Below are 17427 nucleotides of genomic sequence, written 5' to 3'. Positions count from 1 at the left end.
GTTTCTAATGGATGATTATTATATCATTGACCAGCGATTATTCATTATAAAACTCTTAGGTTAGTTAAAATTGTCAAACAGCATGTCTCATAAATGTATAGGTCAGGTTATATTTTCTTGTTAATTTTTATAAATAACACCCTACTTTCTTTATAACTTGTGTTAACTTAATTTCTTACAAATCCAAGGGCGTTACAAAAGAAACTCTTAACACTAAGTCTTTTTCTCATTACATGCCAAATTATTCCAACAACCAAAAATGGCCATCTTGGTAGGATTATAAAATCCTGTGCTTTCCAGCAAGGACCAAATAGCTGTGTCATCAGCAACCAAAGGAAGTCTGGTTTTCTTGTCAGAAGTGAGTTCATGACAGCATGTTCAATTGAGCTATGTGAACACATCCTTTCTGATTTGTTTTTCATGCATACACGTTTCTGTGTTTTTTTTTTGTCGGTACTAACACTCGTAAGGTAATGATGTAGCGCACCGATTGTGGGGCATTTGAGCGATGACAAAAATATGTCATTTTCCTACGAGAAAGATGTTCAGAGGAAGAGATCAACTTCGAGTTCCATTGTAGACGCCAAAAACATGATATGAGCATGTTCCACATGAGAACTCAAATGCAAGTTTTCCTCTTTTTTTTTTTTTTTTTTTAAAATTACGTTAAAGATATAGTTAGTTAGATCCTTTCGGGAGCACGTAGGCTATCACAAATTGCATTGTTTTTTTTTTTTTTTAAAGAAATAGGATTTTATTCATCAAGAAAGCAAACCAATCACAAGTTCTGCTTACAAATATTTACTTCTCCGAAATGAAGGCACCCCTAACCTATCTAATCTGACCCCATCTGTTGTTGTAGCAACCCCTTCTTCCCGCCCTTCCAAAACTCTCTCCACCCCCTCACAATCTGCCACACGACCAATGCCTTCGCAGGTCACACCGACGCAATGCCCCTCCACCCCAGCCGCTACAGTGTCCATTGCGCAACTCCTAGACACACTGTCCTGCTGAGGTGCGGCTTCTGCAACAGCTCGCACACCAGGCCCAAGAGGCTGGTTCCCCTCTGCTGCAGCTGGTGCTCCCACAGCCGCCTGCATGGCTTCAGTGTCCTTAGCCAGGATAGTCCTTCGCACTTGGCCAACCACCTGCTGGTCCTGCCTTCTCGCGATTCGATTTTGCTGGTGCCGAGCTGCAAACTCAGAAGAATTCCTCTTGCACTCTTCATTGGAGTGACCCACTCGCCAGCAGGAAGAGCAATACGCCGGCAAATCCGCGACAATGCTCTGCCAGAATCCTTGCTCTCCTTCGACGGCCACCCAAATCCTCTGAGCAACTGGCTTGGCAACATCAATTTCCACGCACACCCTAGCCACACTCGGTCGGGTGCCGGCAGCTGTGGCGACCCCACTTCCCCCTAAGGCGAACCAAAGGGTTGGCGGGCCGTCTGCCCATCTCTCGCCAGGACTCACGCAAGCATTCTAACCCAAATCCTTTCAAAGGAGAACTTAATCTGTGATAAAACAAATCTTCCCGAATAAGATCATCCTTACATCCAACTTAACTTCAGAGATAGCAGAGATAAATTAGCCAGTCGAGGCTCTTAAACGTCCCACGTGCTACGTACCAAAATATAAAGTCGTACCAATCCGGGTAGATAAATACATAAATCTCTATTACAAATTTACATGCCAAGTAATCGAATTAGGGTTTACCCATTTTCCAGCTTCAAGTGGCAACCCAAAAGAAAAGTGCATTATCTCAAATAACACATTACAGCCCACAGAATAAGTTATAGTATTCAAATACAATCCAAAAGGAAAACTTAAGTAAGCATCCAGCTTTCAGTTTCCAGAACCTGTTAAGGAAAACAATAAACGTGGGGTGAGCTAAAGCTCAGTGGTGCCCCAAAAACATGCAATCAATTAAAACAATTAACACGTATTGATTCGACTGAAGTAAACAAATAGGAAGGCGATAATACCCAAGTGTACCTTAGACTGGTCGAGGGATTCACCCAACGACGTTACGTCCTGAACTTACATTATTATTATAGACTCGTCGAGGGATTCACCCAACGACTTTACGTCTAGCACTTGATTTATTATTATAGACTCGTCGAGGGATTCACCCAACGACTTTACGTCTAGCACTTGATTCATTATTATTGACTCGTCGAGGGATTCACCCAACGACTTTACGTCTAGCACTTGATTTATTATTATTGACTCGTCGAGGGATTCACCCAACGACGTTACGTCTAGCACTTGATTTATTATTATTGACTCGTCGAGGGATTCACCCAACGACTTTACGTCTAGCACTTGGATTCACTAAAAAAAATGTTTTACGCAAGTCACCACTCGAAAGGCTAGTGTGATAAAGTACACATTGCTCACTTCGATGGGTCAAAACCACTTCACAGTTATAATATAGCAAGTTAATAAAGCGCTTAACCACATAACATAAAACAAGCAGGGACACTCACCAAGAGTGGAGTTCAGATATCAAGTTGAGAATCGAATTCCGCGTCCTCGCAAAATCCTAAATACCACATATTGAAACTATAAGTTTGTATTCAGTTTCTAAGCTTATACAAGCTGAGGTATACTTAATATACTACTAGTTTACTACCTTTAGAAAGATTAGGAATCTCCTTAGGTTGAAACTTGACAAACTTAGAAGAAATGTTTATTATAGTTTTCCTTAAGATACTTATCCTTACAAAAGGGTAACTAGTATTATTTTCTTGAAATAAGTCGATAAATCTCTTAACAACAATGTTAGAAAGTTACTTTGAACATTTCTCTAAAGTTACAGCTTTTGCAAAAATTATCCTTAAAAACTATTTTTCTAAAAAATAGGGTTTCTTGCCGAGCAAGTCTCCCAAGCTTTTCACTAAAATTAGTAAAGCTCATATTTTGGAACTTTTTCCTGTAGTTAACTATCCAAGTGCAAAGCTTAAAGAAAGAAAAAAAAAGAATTAATCATAAGATTTAGAGTTTCCAAAAGCTATAGAACTTATTTGCTATAGCTATCAAGGCTAGTTTGAGCTAAAGGAAATTATCGAGTTGGAAAGTTTTAGGTAAAACACTAGTTATGGAGTTTTATAATATAATACTAGCTGAAAAATATTTTTGCTTAATTTGATCACAGCTACTCGAGTTCGCAAGGTAGAAACGACTTCCACAGCTCCGATTCCGTTTCGAAATCATAATATGGATCAAAATATGGCAAAAAAATCACATAGCAAATTACTAGGGCTTCGTCAATCATTAGCCCTAGATTTCAACAAATGCATTTCTGATAAAAATAAAATGAATGACCAAGGCTTCATCAATCATTAGCTCTTGATAGCAACCAATCACTTTCAAACCAGAATTTCAACCAGAAATTTCAACTAGAAACAAGGAGTAAAGTCACGGCTAATTTAACGCTTAAATAACTCGAGAAATTCAGATTACCACCATAGCATTTTACTAGGCTCAATGCCATTCACATACCAGAAAATTTTAGCATGTAAGCTTCACTTGAAACTCAGAAATTCAAATCACAGATAGGCCCAACATTTGATTCAAGTCAAAATTCATTTTCCTGAAGAAACAGGACATTAAGTCAAGACAGCCTACTTTGAGGAGTCACGTACAGCCGTACACATGGAGGAAAAATATAAAGTTTCTACAGAACAAAGGCCCATGACTCTAGTTTCAAATGCCACTGACGGCACCTCAATCGGATTTTTCTACACCAAGATATAAGCATTTTCCTGAGACTGGTTAGTGAAATCCGAAAATCTGGAATCTCATTTTCCAATTGTGAAAAACTCCTTTTCTCTTTTAAAACCATAAAACTTTTATTCAAACCATCCATTCCTCTAAGTATGACATTCATACCAGCATCTACCAAGTCAAATAACGCTTAAATACATATTTCTCATGTAATTCAAAACCACTATACTCTAAGAAAAATTCCAGAAACGAGTTAACATTTCCAATCCAAGTCTCTCGGCTACTAACACAATTTTCAGCATTTTCGTTCCAACCTTTTGGTCCAAACTTCCAATACAACCATTGTTTCATAGCTAAACCACCTACATGGCTTAGGCACACATTTTTTTTTATACATTTCTGAACCATTTTTCTTCCAAGGAAAAATTCCAGAAGCTAATTGAAATTTCCAGCTCCACCTTGCGACTTTCAAAAATTTTCCAGCAACTTGTATGTCTTAGATCAAATTTTCCCTCGGTTAAAACATGGTGTTAGGTACCCCAAATTTAACATGCAAACACTTAGCTAACTAGTTAACATTTTTAACTCAAAAATTGAATTCAATTAACAACTACAAATTTCCCAAAAATCCAGAAATTCTCCCATGAGCCTCGGTGATCATGCATGAACCACTTTCAAATTTTCCTTTTTATTTTTCTGGTTTAGACCATCTCATTGCTACATGCACAGCTTAACTAATTAGTTATTGACTAATTAAGCACAGGGATCAATTCAGAGGGTCACATTTAGGCAAGTTAAACTTACATTTTCTGCTCAAGCTCACGGCAACATTTTCTTACCCCAAACTAACCCAGAAATTTATCTCTGCTTTAACACTTCATTCGAATGCCCAATTCATCATACATGGTCTTAATCTTCCAGTTCTTACTCAGCTAAAGACATTTGGGTGTTCAGATTATCACACAAAACAAAATTGGAGCTGCAATAACACCTCAAGTCTCGGTAGCAACAATTTCTCAAAACAGAAATTTTCCTAAGGTTTTGATTTCAGCATCCGATTGTATAATCTAAACATGTAATCTCTGATATAGCTTGATCAACTAATAATCAACCTATTTTAGACCAGAAATTACCTCAGCTAGCAACCAATCTTTCACACGAAATTCCAGAAATTTCCTTCCTAGCTCTCGGCCAAGTGCAGATGGTGATTCTGGTTTGGAGTTGCGGCTGAAAAGGGTTGTGGATGTAGGTAGAATTGGTGAAGCTTCCGGCAGATTCCCTTCCCTGGCTTTGCTCCAACTCACGGCTGAATCCAAGAAGTTTCCGGCAGCTCTCTCCCTCTCTCGGTGCTCTCGGTCAAGGCAGGGAAGAAATGAGGTTTTGTTGTGAATCAAGAATGAAAGAGTAGAGTGGTATTTGGAGTGAAATTGATTTCGACTTTGGTTTGTGCAGAGAAAGAGTCGGCTGAAATGGTTGTGAGATGTAGTGTGAATTTGATCAAGTGGTTTTGTGGTGCCGCGGTTTACGAAAGGTTGCGTATCGAATTGGTTAAAATGCAATTGGTCGAAGTTGCGGTGATGGGAATTTGTCATAAGGGTCGTTTGGTTTCGCATGGAATTGTAAGGGTCTTTTAGTCTTTTCACTTGGTTTCCTAATCTCAACTTAATTTCTCAAATTTATCCTCAAGGGTGATTTGAACGCCTAATAACCCCCCCAATATACTTAACCATTTTTATCGAATAAATATCGATTAAACTTAAATATTAAGGTTCCTAACATTATTTAGCGATTAACTTAATTATCCGCATCTCCAATTATTTATTCTCAAGAATTAAAGTTATCCTACACAAAATTTATCGAATTTTCAGGCCTTAAGTATGTTTAGTATAGGAATATCATATTTATCTAAAATTCATTGATTTTTATCTTAACGCGGAAATTCCTATTAACATTTAACATTATTAACGATTAAAACTAGTTATCGGAAATCAAAGAATTTATTTTAAAGTAATAGAATTAATCCAACTCAAGAAATATTAATTTAGTATAGCAAAACCGAATAATTCAATATTGGCACAATTATATTATTTATTACATAGAAATTATCTTTACCCTTTTATTTCAAAACAATTAATTACAATACTAGAATTCAAAAAAATTAATTATTGGATCAATGAAATAGTTTACCATTGAAATATGAAGTTAATGTAACAAAACTAAGAAGTTTAGTAGTTTAGCACAATTCTTTTATTTTGCACATAACGTTTATTTCTACGTACTTATTTAAAAACAATTGGACTTAGTGCTAAAATTTATTAAAGAATTAAAATGCAAATGAAATATGCACTGATATTTATATGTATATTTTCAGGGTTCTCACATCCTCCCCTCCTTACAATGAATTTTGTCCTCAAAATTCACACTTTCTTGAGAAACAAATCGGAATACTTTTTCTGCATTTCTTCTTCTAACTCCCAAGTTGCTTCTCCGGAAATCCAAAGTTCCAATACTTTTGTTCTGCAATCAAGCTTAGCATGGTGATGAGCTAGAAAATTCTTTCCTATAATAACATCATAACCTCGTATGTCCAATTTGATTAGATCCACTAGTATTTTATGCCATTCAATCCAGAATTCGCAGTTATTATAAGTTAAGCTACTGATTAAAATCTTATTACCCATTGATGTTTTAACTTCAAGGTCAAGGGTAATCTAACAGGTTTGACGTTAACTCCGGATGGAAAAGTTTGGTTCACAAATGAATGAGTTGCACTATGATCAATTAATACTCTAGCTAATTGATGAGAAATGGGAAGAGTACCTTCCACGGCTTCCGAAGAATCAGGTACAGGTTGGTCATTTATAGCGTAAACCCTGGTAGGAACTTTCGGCCTATTCTCTCTAATGTTGGCTGGTTCATCATTCAGGGTATTATCCTCTTGTATTTTCGGGCAACTGGCAATTTGGTGCTCGCTGCTTCCACACTTCAAGCACTTTCCTGCTTTCCTCCAGCAACCGGCCTCGGTATGTCCAGGTTTCTTGCAATACCCACAAGTTCCCAGGAAAGTTATCGCACGACTTCCTTGTGGGGCGTTCCTAGGTTGACCTCTTCCATTTGGTCCCCCGTTAGTTCCATTATTTCTTCCTCCGGCACCTCTGGCACCAGTTCCTCGACCCACTTTGGCCAGTGGAGCATTTGTATAAGTCGGCTCCCGACTGCTGCTAGGTGCAAATCTTTTCTTGGCCTGGTAAGTTTTTACTTGAGTTCTAGCAACTTCAACCCTTTGAGCTCTTTCTACAGCATCAGCAAATGTATCTATCCGAACAGCAGCTAATCCCTCCTGAATTTCCACGTTTAGTCCTTGCACAAACCTCCGGACACGCCTTTGTTCCGTGGCTATCAGTTCAGGAGCAAATCGGGACAATTTTGTGAACTGGACTTCATATTCGGCGACACTCATCGCCCCTTGTTTACATTTTATGAAGTCGTCCTCTCTCTTTTCTTGAATGAGAGGTGGAAGAAATTTGGCGTTGAACTCCCTTGTGAAGTTCGCCCAAGTCCTGGGAATATGATTCCTGTCCCAATTGACCCTAATTAGGTTCCACCAGGAACGAGCAGCTCCTTCAAACTGGAATGCTGCAAAAGTCACTTGCCTCTCTTCCGTGTAATTTAGAGCGGCAAAAATATCAGAGATCCTTTCCCACCAACCTTCGGCTACCTCAGGTTCTGGGCCTCCGTAGAACTTAGGAGGTCCAAACTTCAGGAATCTCTCTAATGCCCGATCCTCATAATCGATTGGGCCTCCTTGCTGATGCACCGCTCCATGGGCTTGATGCTCAGTCATGCGCTCTAACACATCAGTTATTCTATTGATTGCGGTAGCCACTGGATCTCCGGCCACGTTTCCCTGACCATGGTCTGGGTTGACCTCAGGTTCCCTCTCACTCCCACCCTCGGGGTGTTGCCTAGTTGGTCTCCCACGTCCTCTATTTCTAACTTGTAGATCCATAGCCTAGTTATGCCTATTGATAAAAATAAAGTGATCAAGCGAAGATGTTGCTATTTATTTACTTGTTATTATTAAGTGAAGTCAACATGAATACCAAGAGAAAGAAAATTTAAAACACTTAAAGCATATATTCACATACCAAGGTTCATACAACTTTAAAAGCCAAACAATTCACGGTACATTTAATATTTTCACACATAACTCACATTTCGATCTTTATAAACATGAAGGAAAGCAAGTCAATAATACACCGATTATTATAACCACATAACTAATAGCTCAACCCTTAGTTTAGATTCAACATAACCTTCATTAGTTTAGTCTTTGACAATCCCACTAGGCCCCACTCATTCTTCCGATTTCGCTTCCATAGATTCCTCTTAAATACGTAATTGGCACTAATCTTCAAGATCACACCATTGGCTCTTTACCTTTAACTTTCAAAAGTTAGACTTGATTCCTTCGATCCTACTTTTCCAAACTTAGTCATGATTTCTAGTCACATCATAATGCGATATACTGAATTCTTTTCAATTGCAAATACACCATTTAATGAAATATCTGGCATTCGGGTACAAGAATCTGACTATAGGATAATTCACACCTCAGGCTGGCCAGTCCCAAGAGTAACTTACCTATATTTGAGATTCCTACCCAACATACATGTCTAATATCCCAACTATAAACTTTTGTTCCACACTTAACGAGTCAATCCCCACACTCCGAGAGTCCTCTCCCGGCACGAGCTCGATAAGAGCTCTGATACCACCTGTGGCGACCCCACTTCCCCCTAAGGCGAACCAAAGGGTTGGCGGGCCGTCTGCCCATCTCTCGCCAGGACTCACGCAAGCATTCTAACCCAAATCCTTTCAAAGGAGAACTTAATCTGTGATAAAACAAATCTTCCCGAATAAGATCATCCTTACATCCAACTTAACTTCAGAGATAGCAGAGATAAATTAGCCAGTCGAGGCTCTTAAACGTCCCACGTGCTACGTACCAAAATATAAAGTCGTACCAATCCGGGTAGATAAATACATAAATCTCTATTACAAATTTACATGCCAAGTAATCGAATTAGGGTTTACCCATTTTCCAGCTTCAAGTGGCAACCCAAAAGAAAAGTGCATTATCTCAAATAACACATTACAGCCCACAGAATAAGTTATAGTATTCAAATACAATCCAAAAGGAAAACTTAAGTAAGCATCCAGCTTTCAGTTTCCAGAACCTGTTAAGGAAAACAATAAACGTGGGGTGAGCTAAAGCTCAGTGGTGCCCCAAAAACATGCAATCAATTAAAACAATTAACACGTATTGATTCGACTGAAGTAAACAAATAGGAAGGCGATAATACCCAAGTGTACCTTAGACTGGTCGAGGGATTCACCCAACGACGTTACGTCCTGAACTTACATTATTATTATAGACTCGTCGAGGGATTCACCCAACGACTTTACGTCTAGCACTTGATTTATTATTATAGACTCGTCGAGGGATTCACCCAACGACTTTACGTCTAGCACTTGATTCATTATTATTGACTCGTCGAGGGATTCACCCAACGACTTTACGTCTAGCACTTGATTTATTATTATTGACTCGTCGAGGGATTCACCCAACGACGTTACGTCTAGCACTTGATTTATTATTATTGACTCGTCGAGGGATTCACCCAACGACTTTACGTCTAGCACTTGGATTCACTAAAAAAAATGTTTTACGCAAGTCACCACTCGAAAGGCTAGTGTGATAAAGTACACATTGCTCACTTCGATGGGTCAAAACCACTTCACAGTTATAATATAGCAAGTTAATAAAGCGCTTAACCACATAACATAAAACAAGCAGGGACACTCACCAAGAGTGGAGTTCAGATATCAAGTTGAGAATCGAATTCCGCGTCCTCGCAAAATCCTAAATACCACATATTGAAACTATAAGTTTGTATTCAGTTTCTAAGCTTATACAAGCTGAGGTATACTTAATATACTACTAGTTTACTACCTTTAGAAAGATTAGGAATCTCCTTAGGTTGAAACTTGACAAACTTAGAAGAAATGTTTATTATAGTTTTCCTTAAGATACTTATCCTTACAAAAGGGTAACTAGTATTATTTTCTTGAAATAAGTCGATAAATCTCTTAACAACAATGTTAGAAAGTTACTTTGAACATTTCTCTAAAGTTACAGCTTTTGCAAAAATTATCCTTAAAAACTATTTTTCTAAAAAATAGGGTTTCTTGCCGAGCAAGTCTCCCAAGCTTTTCACTAAAATTAGTAAAGCTCATATTTTGGAACTTTTTCCTGTAGTTAACTATCCAAGTGCAAAGCTTAAAGAAAGAAAAAAAAAGAATTAATCATAAGATTTAGAGTTTCCAAAAGCTATAGAACTTATTTGCTATAGCTATCAAGGCTAGTTTGAGCTAAAGGAAATTATCGAGTTGGAAAGTTTTAGGCAAAACACTAGTTATGGAGTTTTATAATATAATACTAGCTGAAAAATATTTTTGCTTAATTTGATCACAGCTACTCGAGTTCGCAAGGTAGAAACGACTTCCACAGCTCCGATTCCGTTTCGAAATCATAATATGGATCAAAATATGGCAAAAAAATCACATAGCAAATTACTAGGGCTTCGTCAATCATTAGCCCTAGATTTCAACAAATGCATTTCTGATAAAAATAAAATGAATGACCAAGGCTTCATCAATCATTAGCTCTTGATAGCAACCAATCACTTTCAAACCAGAATTTCAACCAGAAATTTCAACTAGAAACAAGGAGTAAAGTCACGGCTAATTTAATGCTTAAATAACTCGAGAAATTCAGATTACCACCATAGCATTTTACTAGGCTCAATGCCATTCACATACCAGAAAATTTTAGCATGTAAGCTTCACTTGAAACTCAGAAATTCAAATCACAGATAGGCCCAACATTTGATTCAAGTCAAAATTCATTTTCCTGAAGAAACAGGACATTAAGTCAAGACAGCCTACTTTGAGGAGTCACGTACAGCCGTACACATGGAGGAAAAATATAAAGTTTCTACAGAACAAAGGCCCATGACTCTAGTTTCAAATGCCACTGACGGCACCTCAATCGGATTTTTCTACACCAAGATATAAGCATTTTCCTGAGACTGGTTAGTGAAATCCGAAAATCTGGAATCTCATTTTCCAATTGTGAAAAACTCCTTTTCTCTTTTAAAACCATAAAACTTTTATTCAAACCATCCATTCCTCTAAGTATGACATTCATACCAGCATCTACCAAGTCAAATAACGCTTAAATACATATTTCTCATGTAATTCAAAACCACTATACTCTAAGAAAAATTCCAGAAACGAGTTAACATTTCCAATCCAAGTCTCTCGGCTACTAACACAATTTTCAGCATTTTCGTTCCAACCTTTTGGTCCAAACTTCCAATACAACCATTGTTTCATAGCTAAACCACCTACATGGCTTAGGCACACATTTTTTTTTATACATTTCTGAACCATTTTTCTTCCAAGGAAAAATTCCAGAAGCTAATTGAAATTTCCAGCTCCACCTTGCGACTTTCAAAAATTTTCCAGCAACTTGTATGTCTTAGATCAAATTTTCCCTCGGTTAAAACATGGTGTTAGGTACCCCAAATTTAACATGCAAACACTTAGCTAACTAGTTAACATTTTTAACTCAAAAATTGAATTCAATTAACAACTACAAATTTCCCAAAAATCCAGAAATTCTCCCATGAGCCTCGGTGATCATGCATGAACCACTTTCAAATTTTCCTTTTTATTTTTCTGGTTTAGACCATCTCATTGCTACATGCACAGCTTAACTAATTAGTTATTGACTAATTAAGCACAGGGATCAATTCAGAGGGTCACATTTAGGCAAGTTAAACTTACATTTTCTGCTCAAGCTCACGGCAACATTTTCTTACCCCAAACTAACCCAGAAATTTATCTCTGCTTTAACACTTCATTCGAATGCCCAATTCATCATACATGGTCTTAATCTTCCAGTTCTTACTCAGCTAAAGACATTTGGGTGTTCAGATTATCACACAAAACAAAATTGGAGCTGCAATAACACCTCAAGTCTCGGTAGCAACAATTTCTCAAAACAGAAATTTTCCTAAGGTTTTGATTTCAGCATCCGATTGTATAATCTAAACATGTAATCTCTGATATAGCTTGATCAACTAATAATCAACCTATTTTAGACCAGAAATTACCTCAGCTAGCAACCAATCTTTCACACGAAATTCCAGAAATTTCCTTCCTAGCTCTCGGCCAAGTGCAGATGGTGATTCTGGTTTGGAGTTGCGGCTGAAAAGGGTTGTGGATGTAGGTAGAATTGGTGAAGCTTCCGGCAGATTCCCTTCCCTGGCTTTGCTCCAACTCACGGCTGAATCCAAGAAGTTTCCGGCAGCTCTCTCCCTCTCTCGGTGCTCTCGGTCAAGGCAGGGAAGAAATGAGGTTTTGTTGTGAATCAAGAATGAAAGAGTAGAGTGGTATTTGGAGTGAAATTGATTTCGACTTTGGTTTGTGCAGAGAAAGAGTCGGCTGAAATGGTTGTGAGATGTAGTGTGAATTTGATCAAGTGGTTTTGTGGTGCCGCGGTTTACGAAAGGTTGCGTATCGAATTGGTTAAAATGCAATTGGTCGAAGTTGCGGTGATGGGAATTTGTCATAAGGGTCGTTTGGTTTCGCATGGAATTGTAAGGGTCTTTTAGTCTTTTCACTTGGTTTCCTAATCTCAACTTAATTTCTCAAATTTATCCTCAAGGGTGATTTGAACGCCTAATAACCCCCCCAATATACTTAACCATTTTTATCGAATAAATATCGATTAAACTTAAATATTAAGGTTCCTAACATTATTTAGCGATTAACTTAATTATCCGCATCTCCAATTATTTATTCTCAAGAATTAAAGTTATCCTACACAAAATTTATCGAATTTTCAGGCCTTAAGTATGTTTAGTATAGGAATATCATATTTATCTAAAATTCATTGATTTTTATCTTAACGCGGAAATTCCTATTAACATTTAACATTATTAACGATTAAAACTAGTTATCGGAAATCAAAGAATTTATTTTAAAGTAATAGAATTAATCCAACTCAAGAAATATTAATTTAGTATAGCAAAACCGAATAATTCAATATTGGCACAATTATATTATTTATTACATAGAAATTATCTTTACCCTTTTATTTCAAAACAATTAATTACAATACTAGAATTCAAAAAAATTAATTATTGGATCAATGAAATAGTTTACCATTGAAATATGAAGTTAATGTAACAAAACTAAGAAGTTTAGTAGTTTAGCACAATTCTTTTATTTTGCACATAACGTTTATTTCTACGTACTTATTTAAAAACAATTGGACTTAGTGCTAAAATTTATTAAAGAATTAAAATGCAAATGAAATATGCACTGATATTTATATGTATATTTTCAGGGTTCTCACAGTTTTTTTACATAACCCCCCTATGATTTCAAAAGCTATACATAACCCCCTCATGGTTTGGATTAAAGTGTCAAAGTAACGGAAATAGTCACTCGTAACGGAACTTCTAAAAATGTCGAAATTACCCTTATAAATACATGACACATTAACCCCCTATGATTTTTATATTTTACCATATAACCCCCATATGGTTTAATACTTTACTATATAACCCCCTTATGATTTTCAAAACAAACACATAACCCCCCTTGGTTAATACATAAATTTCAACCTTACATAAGGGTATTTTTGACATTTTAGGTGACACCGTTACGAGTGACTATTTCCGTTACTTTGACACTTTAATCCAAACCATAAGGGGGTTATGTATAGCTTTTGAAACCATAGAGGGGTTATGTGAAAAAACGCTAAACCACAGGGGGGTAAAGTGAAATTTGCCCTTGATCAACACATGCCTGTAGTCCATCAGCCCAACCGAGACATGATCCCTCAAATTTAGTGTCGCAAAGAATTTCCGAACCTCCTCTAAAGCAGGCCAACCATGCGAAAATTTTCCAACAAGAGCCCAGCGAAACGGCGCGGCAAGTCTATCTGCATCTTCTTTGGAGAATACCACCGCAGCTTCACCTTTATATACCGTCGCAGGCCAAATCTGAATGGGGGATGTAGCAGGCTGTGAAAATAATTGAGAGAAGGATTTCTTTGCTGAGGGAGAAGCCCCATGCCCCTCAGCCGCAGGCTGAAGGGCAGCCATGAAAACCTAATGCACCGACTCTATGAGAAACCCTAGCAGTTCGCCGAGAATGTATTCAAAAGACCAATGTAGTAACCGTGCATTGTTTAGATGATAAGAACTTCTTTTTCTTCACATTCTTCAATTATCTGCTATTAAGAAACACGAGAAGAAGTAAGCTTAATCTTACTTCGCTTGCAAACTTTTAACTTTTTTATGCTAAAGTACACACTTTAGATACACTTTAAAGTATATCTAATTCAGTCGTTTAACGTTATACTTACGTAAGTGTTTTTTGTTGGATAATGTATGATTTTGAATTCTAAATTATATTTGTAATCTTTATAACATTTTGAATAGAATGATAAATTAGTCAAAATTTATTTTTAATTTTTTAAGGAATAAAAGTTATCCCAAAATTACTAATTTTGAATTTGTGCTAAAAGTGATTTTGAAACCAAAAACTCTAACCCAAAATTAATCGAAAAACTCTTTTCTGGTACATATACATTTATATATATGCATGTCACTAAATTAATTACTGATACTCTTTGTCATGTAAGGATACCAGCAAAATCAGTACACTGAATGTTCAAAATAGACAAGATATCCAATTCCAAAACCAAACTTTGAAACACACGACATATACCAATTCAGAAAGATCTTCATTTCTTATTTAATTCTTTTTCCTTTTGAAGTCTTGAGCATATATCCTTGAATATTGATACATCAATCATTAATGTACGAAAGAGTTCTAATCCTACAACAGTTTCCCAGATACCAAAGCACTAATATATCAGATTCAATGCATGTCAGTGGAAGTAAATATGCTCTTTGTTGTGCATTAGGAATGCATTCCAAACATTCATAATCACCTTTTCAAGAATCATCCTTCCAAGCACTTGATTTATTAAATCCATGTTGCGTGAAAAAAAACCCATGTTGCGTGACTTAATTTTTTTAAATTATTGTCTTTCCATCAGAATAAGGAAATAAGTTTGTACTTTTTGAGTTTCGTAATGTATCTAACTGACAAACCTGTCACAGTATATAATTTAAGCCATAGATTTTGATGCCAACTAAAAAAATTCGTACGAGAATCTCATGTTTGTCAATTACTTTATTCAACAAACTTAGGTAACTATGTTTGGAAAACAACAGATGGATATGGCCACTTTCTTTTCTTTCAAATAGATGAGATTGAAAAAGGGGTGATAGCTATGGATGTGATGGTGGGAGGTGTCAATCTTACACGAGGCAACATCACCATCCTTAATGTCAATAAATGACCAAAACTATAAAATATATACCAGAAAAGGATTAACCATAAAATATAAACCATGTGATGCATTTGTCATAAGGTTAGATTCTTCAATTCATGCGCATTAACCAAGCAAGTACTTTAGTACATATAAGTGACATTAAGCTGCAAATCTTGCAATGTTTTCCCGTAGCTCTTGGCTCCCATAGGCTATAGGAAAATATAGAAGGTTGTGTACATTTTAGCAAAAACCAAATCTGAAATGTTCCAAAGTTTTGAAATGTTCTAAATTCTAGGTAGTCGGGCTGCCACGTCTCATTCTTTTATGGTTAAAAGTTGTGTCAGTTAACAAGTGGTATTAGCCCCAATCATTGAGATGCTCATCTGGCCTCTGATTGCATATCTATATATATATATATATATATATATATATATATATATATATAAATGTTTATGCATATATATACTGTTCTATTGAGTTTATATATATTGTTGTAAGATGTTATAATTTCTAATTGCTTATTGTGATAAAAAAATTACAAAATCTGCTTTAGTTATTCGTGATAATTAGGTAACTATACACATAAATTATTGTTGGCATGTAAACTTTTCTTTTTTATAATTTGTGTTGGCTCTTTTTAATTAGGTCTTTAATTAGAGAATTCAAGGCTCAACTAAGGAAAATAGAGAAACTTTTATTGTTATAAGTCATTCTCAAATATCAATTCTTCTAGCCATCTATTTTGTTTGAATTTTAATATCATTCACTTCTTATTTTGTCAAATCGCATACTTTTTCAAAACTAGTGCTTTTGTCACACCTTAAGTGTCTGTTTATTTTACAAAGTGTATGATTTTTCCCTAACATGTTAAGTTATTACATTTCATGCTACACATTTAAGTGTTTATTTGGAAAATCTGTAAGTACTATTTCTTTATAGCAATTTATTGTATTTGAAATTATGGTGGAAAAAAAAGAGAGAATGTGAATAGTTTGACTTTGGAAGAATTTATTGTATTGAAACTATGGTGGAAAACAAAAGAGGAAATGTGAATAGTTTTGATGACTAACTTTAAAGGTTACTTTAGGTATAACACAAAGTGACACAAAATATTTGCACCAACCCTCTCCTCTCCTTTTATATATAGAAATTAGACGATGCAAATCACAATTTAAACATTAGTATGTGTTGATAACTACTAAAATTATGGTGTCAATGGTGCTATCACAATAATTTTAATGTCTTAAGAGTGTTTTGCACAACCTAAATTATGCCTAGGGATCATTTCCTTGCAAATGTATTATAGTTGCATGTCAAAAAATAATATTGTAAGATCAGTCAATATACAAGAATGTACCACTTGGATCTATAACTTACCAAAGATTGAGAGACTCATATCTATGTGAGAAATCATCCTTGGAATATGCTTCAATAGAGTAAATTAATGACTAGCTCATCTCACCGATCTTCAATGGTTATCTATCTTTTCCTTGACTGCTTTTATCATCACACAATTGAAGCAAATTTTGTTCTTCTTGCCACGATGTCTATTGTGATGCCCCCACTTCTCCCAAGGGCGAACCCAAGGGTATCGACGAAACGCCTGCCCAACTCTAGCCAGGACGCCGTACTAATTCAATTTAAATTCAATAATAACCAATCGATACTAAATATCAAAGAGATAAAGGAAGGTCAATTCCTTTATAAACGTTCAAGTCTTACATCATAATCTACCCAATCACTTTACATTCCCAAAATATACAGCTTCCAAAATCAAATTCTAAACAAATATATTCACAATTCTAATCAAATGAAGCATCAAGTAAGTTTCTCCAGAATTCCTCCCATTTCTGCTCCTGTTAAGGAAAACAAATCTAACAGGGTGAGCGAATACTCGTGAGGTCAAGAAAACATGCAAGACAAGTAATTCAATAGCAATAGCACTTACACAATAGTGAAAACTATAATATTCATGAAATTCACAATTTATAATAAACCCCCTTGAGTAGGATGTAGGAGCTCTCAGGAGATTAATCTTTATTTACTTTGGCCAAGTTCAATCCAATACCTTCTCGTGACAATACCCCGTCACCCGGGTAGATAATTAAATTCATAGCACTTTACCTATTCCATTTACATTTCTGTGACGACTCGAGAGGCACCTCCCACCCAAATCGGTGTGGTACTTACTATCGCTCAATTTATAGGTTTGAG

General features: G+C 36.2%; 1 protein-coding gene across 6 annotated transcripts; it reads right to left on the bottom strand.

Moving 5' to 3' along the window:
- Window positions 1-1634: 1634 nt before the first annotated feature.
- Window positions 1635-12540, bottom strand: LOC140005391 (uncharacterized). 6 transcript variants are annotated; one of them, XM_072046323.1, is made up of 4 exons: window positions 11972-12482; window positions 6549-7750; window positions 2489-2544; window positions 1635-1858 (listed from the first exon to the last, which is right to left on the bottom strand). In XM_072046323.1, the coding sequence occupies exons 2-3, from the start codon at window positions 7735-7737 to the stop codon at window positions 2501-2503; spliced, it is 1233 nt and encodes a 410-aa protein (XP_071902424.1). In that variant the 5' UTR covers window positions 7738-7750; window positions 11972-12482; the 3' UTR covers window positions 1635-1858; window positions 2489-2500. The 6 variants fall into 6 exon arrangements, 2 of the variants coding, with proteins under 2 accessions (XP_071902424.1, XP_071902425.1); XR_011813229.1 differs by lacking the exons at window positions 6549-7750; window positions 11972-12482 and adding an exon at window positions 4862-5362; XM_072046324.1 differs by lacking the exon at window positions 2489-2544.
- Window positions 12541-17427: the final 4887 nt, after the last annotated feature.

This window comes from Coffea arabica, chromosome 4c, assembly GCF_036785885.1.
Source record: "Coffea arabica cultivar ET-39 chromosome 4c, Coffea Arabica ET-39 HiFi, whole genome shotgun sequence".
NCBI lineage: Eukaryota > Viridiplantae > Streptophyta > Magnoliopsida > Gentianales > Rubiaceae > Coffea > Coffea arabica.
This window is presented reverse-complemented; position numbering and strand designations above follow the sequence as displayed.